We start from the raw sequence: 12,592 nt of genomic DNA, 5'->3' as shown, positions 1-12,592 counted from the left end.
TGTTGGACAAAATGAAATTTATTTGTGTTACAGTTTTTTTTCAAACACACAAATATGCATAGTGTTCTGTTTTATGACTGGTGGCAAATTAATGATGTGACAGATGAAATAATTCATGATAAACACACTTAAAGTCACAAAATGCAATGTGTGTTCCAGACGGTGTCAAATTAGCGACGGTCCTTTAAAGTTATTGTGCGTACACACATACGTAAGGTGGGAAGTCAACAACAACACAAATCTATCACGCAGCGTTTTGACAGTCATGTCAAATCAAAAGGCAGGACGGCTGTGACTGGAGAGCACACGCATCCAACATGCGGCGACACAAAGAAGGAAACACTCCAGAGAAGCCAGAATAGTGATGACATGTTTTGACCGTAAAAACATTAGCAGCTCCGTCTCGTGGATCGTTTTCATCTGGATGATATATCCAGACACCATCTGGACCGAGTCTTTCTCACGGCTGTACGCTTAGTAGTTCCCGTCCTCCGGGCGGGGCGCAGCTCGAGGCCTGCTCCTCGCCGGGGGCCGGTCCATGATGTCGAGCACGTCGTCCAGGATGGACGGGCCCAGGTCGAGTTCGAGGGAGAGGAACGAGCCGGTGATGTGGGAGAGGGAATCCTGCGACATGCTCTTCTCCTGGGAGAACTCAAACTCAAAATCACAGATGCGGCCCTCCTCCACCCCGCTGTCCCTGTCCGCCCACTCGCCGTTGCACTTTGAGAGCTTCTGCTTGAAGCCGAGGGAGGCGTCTCTGTTGAAGTGTCCGTCGGGGCCTCTGCTGCCGCTGCAGATCTTGTTCTGGAAGTCCCCTTGACCCACGAAGCTGTCGAAGCTGTCCCTGCTCACGTTGCTGTTCAGGCTCCCGTTGGCTTTGAAGGTCCCGTTGCCGCGACCGTGGATATAACAGGACGACGGCTCCTTCTTGTTTATCTTGTTGGCCTTGGCCACCGCCTCGGAGGTGGACTTGGGGGCGCTCTCCAGCAGGTCCGCCGCGGGGGACGAGGGCTCGCTGCCGAAGACGTCCATGGAGCGCAGCAGGGCTTCCATCTGCAGGATCTCCACCTCATCCGGGCTGTCGGGGTTCAACGGAGACCCCCCCATGAGCGTCGGGAACACGGTAGAGGAGATCAGGGGCAGGGTGAGGGCCTGGCAGCCGCCGATAGTCGGGAGGGAGATGGCGTTCTTGAGCACCGGAGAGGGCGTCTCCGCGAAGGAAGCATCGCCGGTGCTGTTGGCTCTCAGAAACTCACCCTGGACGCCGTACTGCGGGTGGACGTCTCCCTTCCCAGGCAGGAGCTCGTACTTCCCCTGGAGGAAGGACATGTCGCCGAAGGCGTCTCTCTCTCCGCCCTTGCCGATGTGGATGGTGTGCCGGAAGTCGCCGAGCGGCGGGCTGATCATGTCCGGGGACAGAATGTCTCTGAGGCGACATTTCTTTCCCTTCTTCCTGCTGTTGGGTTTCAGGTATATGGGCGCTTTCGCCGGCATGGTTGCAACCGCAGAGGAGATCTCGAGGGACGCGGCGGAGGAAAAGTCGGAAATGCTCTTCGAGTTCTGGACGTTGCGGTTCCCTCCGGGGAGGAGCTCCAGTTACATTCTCAGGAACACGCCGGTCAGACAGGACTCCGAAAACAAGCTCAGCAACTGTGGCATCGATTAGGTAACGGGACTCCAAGCGGACTGGTTCTGTCCCCGCCCGGCGTAGAAAGGTCAAATGGCCACTTTCCTGAAATCAGAGACGGAGAGAACATGTCAGCATTCTGTTTAAATCGTGAACTCACTGGAACTTTCCCATCTTACAGAAGAACATTGTATCTGCACTGCAACGAGTCCCTTCAACAAACTCTGGATGAGCTTAGAAAGTTAGAAGGATGAGGCTCTTTTCACGTTTACACACATGAGCCTCCATCGGCCTCCACAGCTCCTGGATGTGCTAATGTGGAACAGCTGGACTGCAGATCGGGAGAGGAGAAGCAAAGCTCCGAGATAGAAAGAGATGCACCGGAGGAGAGGGCAGAGGTTCAAGGGGACTCAGGGTACCTAAAGAAAGACCGGATGAGCACAGATTTGAATACGTGCTGAGATACCAGCCAGGTTGCACAATACAATCCGGATGGGGTGAACATTATGAAGGGGTCATTGGATTTGATAAAAAGATGCCTCACTGCCTTCTACAAGCTTCACAGCATCACCGTGTTGGCAGCCGGCCGAGAGGATCGGTGCGACCGTTTGAAATGACACGAGAGAACACTGCGTGGAGGAAGGGAGTTGACTGTGTGTGAGAGAGATAGGGGGGGGGGGAGCTCCAGTGAGGAGAGCACTTGCCCATTTATAGACATATTTACTGATGAGAGCTCTGTCAGCAGTGACCGTCTGACAGAGCACAAAAAGGTCCTGGGCGGTCACGTCCACCCCCCCCCCTCCCCCACACACACCAAAAAATGTTTCACCGAAAAAACATCCACATTCCTGCAGCAGCCGACCCCGCAGAGACGCAGCGCATCGGCCTTATGGGAGCGCTGAGTGGGCTCTGTTGATGCAGAGAGGAGCCGGAGACGCTCTCCTCTGGAGTCGCAGGCTGGAAACCAGATTCTCGTGTTTCCGACCGGTTTGACGAGGCGCGGGAGAAAGTCTTCTCAGGGGAACGCCGCCGCAACACAAACAAAGCTGTCGCACGACCAGCTAAATATAACCGTGACGAACACGGAGGGATGCGGAGCGGAGACGCCGCTCGCTGCTCGCGGGTCGAGTGCTTTCGAGTGTTGGCGCGAGGTGGCTGATGGAGAGAGAGAGAGAGAGAGAGAGAGATAGCAGGTTTGAGCACACGCCATGTGTGAAAGGGAGAGGAGGAGGAGGAGTGCTGCGGTGTTTGATGAAGGAAGGAGGGGGGCAGTGAAATCCCTCACTTGCTCCTCTCTTCTCTTATTTCTCTTGTTCCCAGTCTCCTCCTCGCTGCTGCTCCTCGGTGACCTTTGTGACCTTGGTGGCTCAGTGGGACGTGAAGCGAATGCACCACCAAGCAAACGCAGCTTCCTGTGGGGACCTTTAACATCGCGCCACCACCCGAAGGACTTCCTCTTGATTATTGGTCTGATGAGAGCGGAACATCTGCCGTCTCTCCGGCTCATGCATGATTACAGATGATTGGCTAGAATCAATCCTCCGGACGGTCCTCATAGGACTCGAGCAGAAGGCCGATAACACTCCCTGCTCGTCTCTTCGGGGGACATCTGCTGGGCATCCCACCCAAGACCACCACTGAGGAGACCTCCACGTCATCCTGCTGGTGGCCCAGTTTGGCTTCAATGGCAAACACGACTGGAATTCCAGAGGCCAGAAGTATGAGGGGAAACAATATCCTCACATCAGGTCTTTGTATCGGCTCAAGAAGCATGAGTAGGTTTTAATGAGAGCAGGGTATTGATTTGAGTGTGTCGAGTCACAGCAGTGTCGGTTAAACTTGGTGAACTAATGAGCAGTTCAGGATCTCCCGGATTGACCCTCATGACCCAATTGATCCATGTGAGGCCCTGCAGGAGGTTCTGAGCAGGTGTATTCTGGTATGATTCTCACCCTCCTTCTGGAGCCCATCCCAAACGAGGCGGGCGTCGACCGCTTCAAGCCCGGCGCCGACACAGAATGCGGTCGCCGGTTTCATTTACACCTCGGGGGGGGAGGGGGGGGGGGTCTGATGGCACCTCGATCTAAAACTTGCTGGCCTGTCTGGGAAGCTGCAGGACCTGATGGGAAGCTGCAGGACGAAGCCGCCGTGTCGGGAGGTCATCTCTCGGCTGGAGTCGGGGGGTCAGGGTTATTAGAGAGCTTGAGCGGGGGGGCAGGTACATGTGGGTCGCTATCTGGCAATGGAAGGAATGACTCGTGACTTGTCTGCGTATTCCTGGAGGCCTCGACGTCCCGTGTGATGTGACTGGTGGGGGTATTCTGAGAGGCATTTTGAAGATGCTCCACAGTTTGAAGCCGGCGATGACGGACGAAGAGCAGCTGTCACAACATATCGGACCTGAACACGACTTCCCCATCCTTTAAAATAGACCCTGAAATACTCGTCCCGTGATGCGATCGCTCTGCTGACATTTCACATCGGCGCTGTCGAAATGTAGCGTCACATCGTCGGCGTATGGGGGAACTCTCCCCCCCCCCCCCCGCTGTGTCTATAAAGCAACTTGGTGGAAGTTTGAGGTCCGCAAATACTCTTGTGACATCTAAGCGTTGCCTAGAGCAGGAAGACCCTTTGGGGCCGCTCTCCACCAGGAGCCACGGACCACAGAGGGAATGGCCGCCTTCAGGGAGCAGACGCTGCTGGTTGCATAGGAAAAGAAAAAGCCCTTCAATTACAGGCGGAGGCCGAGTGGCGGTCTGTCTCTCTTTGTCACGACACACAAATAAAGTAATCCACCACCCAGCGATGTTCCCGTGAAGAAGAAAGACGAAGGCAGAGGAAGACGAGCAGACCGGACGCCACGGAGAAGCTCGTGTGTTCATGAGGGTCACTCGGCACACACAGGACGCTCTCAGCCTCTCAGCCTCACAGCCTCTCAGCCTCTCAGCCTCTCAGCCTCACAGCCTCTCAGCCTCTCAGCCTCACAGCCTCACAGCCTCTCAGCCTCTCAGCCTCTCAGCCTCACAGCCTCACAGCCTCTCAGCCTCTCAGCCTCTCAGCCTCTCAGCCTCTCAGCCTCTCAGCCTCTCAGCCTCTCAGCCTCTCAGCCTCTCAGCCTCTCAGCCTCTCAGCCTCACAGCCTCTCAGACTCTCAGCCTCTCAGCCTCACGGCCTCTCAGCCTCTCAGCCTCTCAGCCTCACAGCCTCTCAGCCTCACAGCCTCTCAGCCTCTCAGCCCTGCGGCGACCCTTTCCCATCCACCCGTCCACATCCCTGCAGAGACTCACAACATGCTCACTCACCTCAGATCCTCCAGTCGGGGAGATCTGGATCCTTCCCGGGTACGGCTGGTGTTCTCTGAACGCTGCCGCCTGTGTGTGTGTGTGTGTGTGTGTGTGTGTGTGTCGCTGCCCGCCCTCCTGTCGACTGGGACTCCTGCCGGACAGCTGTTTTGGGATCGCTCTCCGGCTCCTCTTCCCTTCTGAAGTCTCCTGCTCCGCCTCCTCTCTCTCTCTCTGTATCTCTCTCTCTCTGTCTCTCTCTCTCTCTCTGCTCCCTCGTCTCCTCTCTAGCACCACCTGTGCATGTCAGTCCTCTTTTATGTTGCAGCTCTGTGGTGTTTGAGGCTCCTCTTGCTGTGACGAGGAGGAGGAGGAGGAGGAGGAAGGCTCTGTCTGTCTGTCCTCCCTGAGTCGGTCCTTCATGATACCAACGCTGAACACATGTTCTCTCCATCCCTCTCCGGCTCTGCTGCCTCCCCCTGTCTGACTGTATCTGATAAGAGCTGTTCTACGAGACAGTTGACGGGACCCCCCCCCCTCCACCCCCCTCCTCTCGTAAGAGCTGTTCTACGAGACAGTTGACGGGACCCCCCCCCCCTCCACCCCCCCTCCTCTCTTAAGAGCTGTTCTACGAGACAGTTGGGGACCCCCTCCACCCCTCCTCTCTTAAGAGCTGTTCTACGAGACAGTTGACGGGACCCCCTCCACCCCCCCTCCTCTCTTATCAGCTGTTCTACGAGACAGCTGACTGGACCCCCCCTCCTCTATCCCCCCCCCTCCTCTCTTAAAGGGTACCTGTAGTGCAAAACAACAACGTGCTACATCCATTCGGCGCATCAAATAAATCATATTTACCCCGCCGCTATTGTCAACAAGTCACGCATAGCCCGAGGATTTACATTTCTTTGTCAACATTCCGAGTCCGTGAACGCTTCAGGGCGCAGCCATTTTGCTAGTTATTTACTCATGTCAAAGGTCACTATGACGTTGAGTCGTTGAAAGGAATTCAGCCAATCCGGAGCCACTTCTACACGCGTTGCTTCTTGGGATAGATCGGTGGCCTCAAACCAGTTCACGTCTGGAGTTCACGCCAAGATGTACATATATACAGCTTTTTGCTGTGACAAAACAGCGGATAGCCTATAACAAACAAACTGAGCTATAAAGGTGTACCAAATATAATGTCTTTCCCTCTATCGTGAAACATTCGTAGCGAAGAATTACACAATCTATATGGTCAAAATCAATGGAGATACTGCGAATGCCACGATACACGGGCAGCGGACGCGGCCTTATTCGATATACCGCGGCCTCCATGGTGCGCGGCCTACTGAGACCGCTATATAAAGTATGGGCTTCTTAGTCTATGCTAAAGGATCATCATAATCATGGGCGATAGTATGCAGGCAAATGTTAGGCCTCTCGCTTATGGGAGAATAAAGGTGAATATATTCAGAATATTAGTAATAATCACACCAACTCTGGTGATCGCAAATTAGCCTACATGAAACAACTGGCAAACTTACCGATTTGACAGTTGTCCCTCGGGTGCAGGCCCCCGAACATGTCGGCCGATCATTGCATCAATGAAAGACATCTCCAGCGCTGGCTTATGCGCGATGTAGCTATCAAGCTCACGCTTTTGTGTGAAGCAGATGAGGTCTAATGACACTATATCATCGGACATAAGTTCGTGCTCTTTACAACAAATGCACTCTATGTCTGTTTTCTGTGGCACACATTTCCCACAACTGCACCAAACGTCCGCCGACTTGCGTGCACGGTCCGCCGGTGAAGCATCTGGACGGCGGTCCTTCGCATCAACTTCATCAGAATCATCGCTATCATCGCTGTCACAATTCACTAAATGGGGATAGTCTGCTTTTAAAGGTTCAAACAAGTATCCAGTTGCTGAATCAGACAATCTTTCATCGTCCATATAATCAATCTCTCAGCATTTGTTTGCGAGCGCTCGACGTTGTTTATATTGGTATCTGAACACATCCGCTGTGGCTGGCTGTCGATCTATCAACGATCTGACGTCACACCACCCGCGACATATTCAAGCTCCAGTGCAATGTCGCATGTCGGAGTTGAGGACTTTGAACAGCCTAAACTACGTATTGTTATTGAATACTGGACCGTCAGTGCATGAATAACCTTTAGAAACACATTATCTTTTGATCTGGCTACATATTCGCTTTCACTACAGGTACCCTTTAAAAGCTGTTCTACGAGACAGTTGACTGGACCCCCCCCCCCAGTCCATTTTAACAGAGTTCTCCCTTATTTTACTTTATGTGTGTGTTTTGGATGTGTGAGACTTCTTGTTAGTACTTGACAACATCTAAGAGTAAATTCACTATTCTCACTATTAATTGTCTGGAAAGCGTAAATCTTGTATAAACATTGAAAATGTAATTTTATGTTTTAATGTTTGTCTCTCGGGACTACGGATGAAAAACAGCCTCTTGGCACATTTACAGACATTTAAAGGGCAATGAAGATACATGTGGGGGAGGGGTGTCTCAATCAATGTGTGTGTGTGTGTGTGTGTGTGTGTGTCTGCGGTTAACAAACGTGTCCTCACAAGCAACAGGAGCACTTTTACAATAATCCCGCCTTGTGCAGCTCGTCCTTCTGCAAACACCCGGAGCTCCTCCCCTTCCTGGTGTTTACATATTCAACATCTTTAATAACTACATCCTTAGCTCCTCCCCTTCCTGGTGTTTACATATTCATCATCTTTAATAACTACAGCCTTAGCTCCTCCCCTTCCTGGTGTTTACATATTCATCATCTTTAATAACTACAGCCTTAGCTCCTCCCCTTCCTGGTGTTTACATATTCAACATCTTTCATAACTACAGCCTTAGCTCCTCCCCTTCCTGGTGTTTACATATTCATCATCTTTAATAACTACAGCCTTAGCTCCTCCCCTTCCTGGTGTTTACATATTCATCATCTTTAATAACCAGCGTGCATGGTGCTTGAGGCCTGAGCGTGAGCTTGTTTGTGGCGCCGCCCTCCATTTAACTCACAAAGACGTTATTTAGCTCCAGCTACACGTTGTGAGTGAAGCCCTGTTAGCGGTGGAGGCGCCTCGGGGTGATGTCATCGCCTCGGGGTGATGTCATCGCCTCGCGGTGATGTCATCATGGCGGCCGACACACAAACACACGACACAGTGTTCTCCTTTAGGAGGTCTGGGAAACTCCAGAGCGCCGCCGGCGGTAACGTCCCAACGAGGCAGCGCCGGTCCAAGGTCATGTGGTCTCCACGAGGAGAGCTTCCTGAAGGTCATGTGGTCTCCACGAGGAGAGCTTCCTGAAGGTCATGTGGTCTCCACGAGGAGAGCTTCCTGAAGGTCATGTGGTCTCCACGAGGAGAGCTTCCTGAAGGTCATGTGGTCTCCACGAGGAGAGCTTCCTGAAGGTCGTGTGGTCTCCACGAGGAGAGCTTCCTGAAGGTCATGTGGTCTCCACGAGGAGAGCTTCCTGAAGGTCATGTGGTCTCCACGAGGAGAGCTTCCTGAAGGTCATGTGGTCTCCACGAGGAGAGCTTCCTGAAGGTCATGTGGTCTCCACGAGGAGAGCTTCCTGAAGGTCATGTGGTCTCCACGAGGAGAGCTTCCTGAAGGTCGTGTGGTCTCCACGAGGAGAGCTTCCTGAAGGTCATGTGGTCTCCACGAGGAGAGCTTCCTGAAGGTCGTGTGGTCTCCACGAGGAGAGCTTCCTGAAGGTCGTGTGGTCTCCACGAGGAGAGCTTCCTGAAGGTCGTGTGGTCTCCACGAGGAGAGCTTCCTGAAGGTCGTGTGGTCTCCACGAGGAGAGCTTCCTGAAGGTCGTGTGGTCTCCACGAGGAGAGCTTCCTTTAGGTCATGTGGTCTCCACGAGGAGAGCTTCCTGAAGGTCATGTGGTCTCCACGAGGAGAGCTTCCTGAAGGTCATGTGGTCTCCACGAGGAGAGCTTCCTGAAGGTCATGTGGTCTCCACGAGGAGAGCTTCCTGAAGGTCATGTGGTCTCCACGAGGAGAGCTTCCTGAAGGTCATGTGGTCTCCACGAGGAGAGCTTCCTGAAGGTCATGTGGTCTCCACGAGGAGAGCTTCCTGAAGGTCATGTGGTCTCCACGAGGAGAGCTTCCTGAAGGTCATGTGGTCTCCACGAGGAGAGCTTCCTGAAGGTCATGTGGTCTCCATGAGGAGCAGGACCCCACATCGCGAGGAGCACGGTGCGCGGAGCTACAGTGGGAGGAGCTACAGTGGGAGGAGCCACAGTGGGAGGAGCTACCGGGCTGTACCCAGGGGGGCTGCAGGTCCCCCCCCTCAATATAAACGCTCTCCGCCATGATGGAATGTGTGGAATGTCGGTCGGTAAAAAACATTCCAAGGAAAAAGAAAATCAAGTTTCTGTTGGTCTGACGATTCCAAAGGTTTCTCTTCTTCATTCTGCTTTCATCCCGAGGGACGACTCACACACAGGCCGAGCTCTGGGTGTCGCTGTAGTCGGCTGCCCTGGTCCTGATTGGTTCCTTCTGTGTGAGTGCTGGCCCCGCCCTCATTGTGTCTACCTGTGTCTCGTTCCCCGTTGTCCGATCACCTCCGCCTGCATGTGAACCTGTTCTCTCATTCCGTGTGGCTTTGTACCGTTTGTCTAGTGTGTTCAATTAAATATTGGTTTTGCAGAAGTTCTGTTGGCATTTGGGTCCTCTCTCGCTGCGACATCCGTGAGACCTCATGACACACAGGGAGCAGGTCAGGGTTAGCGTCTTGCTCAAGGACACATCGGCTCGGGTGGGGATTGAACCACCAAACCCTGATTGGAAGACAGACCTGCTCCCTGACCCTCAGTCGCCCTGCTCCCTTCACGGAACTCAGATTACAACCGTCATTAATGGGAGTAATAATGAGTACTGGTGATCTCTGGGAGCTCTGCAGAGAGAGAGAGCGTGTGTGTGTGTGTGTGTGTGTGTGGTTTCACTCCCAGCTCCCTAACATCTGCTGGAGGTTTCCAGCTGTGGACTAAACCCTCGGGTCGAGTTGATTCCTTTTGACTAGAAACGCATTCTTGAGGGTTTCTCGGCCGCCTTGCTCATTTCCCTGTGTGTACGAGGCGTGTGATTGGTCCACAGAGCTGAGCACGCGATGGGGGAGACCGCGCAACTGAACTCATCCTGAGAGTTTCGTTCTTAAACAGTTTGTTTGTGACTCAGAGGCCCAAATAAACCGAATACGAGAGTATACCTGAAGTCTCTGACGCCCAGACTCTGTTCAATGTCACACAACTTCACTTTATGTAAAACACACACACACACACACACACATAAATGAGCTCAGAGGATCATGCACAGGCCTGTAATAACGACTCGTTCCTCAGAAGCTCTCATACATGTCAGAGCTGCTACTGCAGGGGCCACACACACATGCAGACACACACACAGACACACACACACAGACACACACACATGCAGACACACACACAGACACACACACACAGACACACACACATGCAGACATACACACAGACACACACACGCAGACACACACACACACACACACACACACACACACATACACACACACACGCAGACACACACACATGCAGACACACACACACACACACGCAGACACACACACACACACACACACACACACACACAGACACACACACACACACACACACACACACACACACACACACACACACACACACACACAGACACACACACACACACACACACACACACACACACACACACACACACACACAGACACACACACACACACACACAGACACACACACACAGACACACACACAGACACACACAGACACACACACACAGACACACACAGACACACACACACAGACACACACACACACAGACACACACACACAGACACACACACACACACACACACACACACACACAGACACACACACAGACACACACACACACACACACACACACAGACACACACACACACACACAGACACACACACACAGACACACACACACAGACACACAGACACACACACACACACACACACACAGACACACACACACACACACACACACACAGACACACACACAGACACACACACGCAGACACACACACACACACACACAGACACACACACGCAGACACACACACACACACACACACGCAGACACACACACACACGCAGACACACACGACCCTCAGACGACCCTGAGACGACCCTGAGATGACCCTCAGATGACCCTGAGACGACCCTGAGACGACCCTGAGACGACCCTGAGATGACCCTCAGACGACCCTGAGATGACCCTCAGACGACCCTGAGATGACCCACAGATGACCCTGAGACGACCCTGAGACGACCCTGAGACGACCCTGAGACGACCCTGAGACGACCCTCAGACGACCCTGAGACGACCCTGAGACGACCCTGAGACGACCCTGAGACGACCCTCAGACGACCCTGAGACGACCCTGAGACGACCCTGAGATGACCCTCAGACGACCCTGAGACGACCCTGAGACGACCCTCAGACGACCCTGAGATGACCCTGAGACGACCCTGAGACGACCCTGAAACGACCCTGAGACGACCCTCAGACGACCCTGAGACGACCCTCAGACGACCCTGAGATGACCCTCAGATGACCCTCAGACGACCCTGAGACGACCCTGAGATGACCCTCAGACGACCCTGAGATGACCCACAGATGACCCTCAGACGACCCTGAGACGACCCTGAGACGAGCCTGAGACGACCCTGAGACGACCCTCAGACGACCCTGAGACGACCCTGAGACGACCTTGAGACCTGTCGCCATGAGCGGTGCTGAGGAGAGGAACCCTTCTCGTCTCCTCGTCCTGAGTTCAGCTCCGTTGTGACGCTCCAGGAATGTCGGCGTTATCGTGAAAAGTCGATTTCATTCCCCGCTGATGAAGCTGTGATGTATGGAGGATATAAAATGACTTAAGTATAAATACATAAATAAATGCATGAATAAATACAGGAATAAATAAATAAATGCTTAAATAAAATGTATAAATAAATAGAGGAATAAATAAATCTTTAAATAAATGTATATATAAATAGAGGAATAAATGATTAAATCTTTAAATAAATGTATAAATAAATAAAGGAATAAATAAATACATCTTTAAATAAATGTGTAAATAAATAGAGGAATAAATAAATACATGCTTAAATAAATGGCTGCACGGTGGTGTAGTGGCTAGCACTGTCGCCTCACAGCAAGAGGGCCGTGGGTTCTATTCCCGGTCGGGTCGGTCCTTCTGTGTGGAGTTTGCATCCCGAGTAGAGAAGAACAGATGAGTGTTGTATTAAAATCTAATAATACGATGTGCATGGTGGAATAAAGTTGTTACTTCAAGTTATTTATCTCTTCATAAACTATTGAAAATGAATAATGGGAATGGAAGCGTATACACCTCAGATGTATATTTACATTCTTGGTGCAGTATCTAATCTGAAGTTATTTCCCCCTCAAACTAAATGGACCTCGTACTCGTCATTTCCGAATCTGTTCTAACTCCAACAGGCAGCTGCATGGTAAAAAGAGAGAGAGGGAGAAATGGAGGGATGAAACGAAAGAGAGCGAGAGAAGAGGACAGAAATAGAGGAGGGTGTGAGTCGGCTGCGACCGCCGGCATGCGGGAGGAGGAGGAAG

General features: G+C 52.4%; 1 protein-coding gene across 1 annotated transcript; it reads right to left on the bottom strand.

Moving 5' to 3' along the window:
• On the bottom strand, positions 1–5,460 carry cdc42ep3 (CDC42 effector protein (Rho GTPase binding) 3). The gene is made up of 2 exons (XM_056436169.1): positions 4,930–5,460; positions 1–1,732 (listed from the first exon to the last, which is right to left on the bottom strand). The coding sequence occupies exon 2, from the start codon at positions 1,492–1,494 to the stop codon at positions 475–477; it is 1,020 nt and encodes a 339-aa protein (XP_056292144.1). The 5' UTR covers positions 1,495–1,732; positions 4,930–5,460; the 3' UTR covers positions 1–474.
• Between the last annotated feature and the right edge of the window lie 7,132 nt (positions 5,461–12,592).

This window comes from Pseudoliparis swirei, chromosome 17, assembly GCF_029220125.1.
Source record: "Pseudoliparis swirei isolate HS2019 ecotype Mariana Trench chromosome 17, NWPU_hadal_v1, whole genome shotgun sequence".
NCBI lineage: Eukaryota > Metazoa > Chordata > Actinopteri > Perciformes > Liparidae > Pseudoliparis > Pseudoliparis swirei.
The sequence above is the reverse complement of the archived record's forward strand: the minus strand, read 5'-3'. Positions and strand labels throughout refer to the sequence as shown.

Coding starts and splice junctions, on each gene's coding strand:
- cdc42ep3 (XM_056436169.1), bottom strand. CDS start 1,494: ATGCCGGCGAAAGCGCCCATATACCTGAAACCCAACAGCAGGAAGAAG.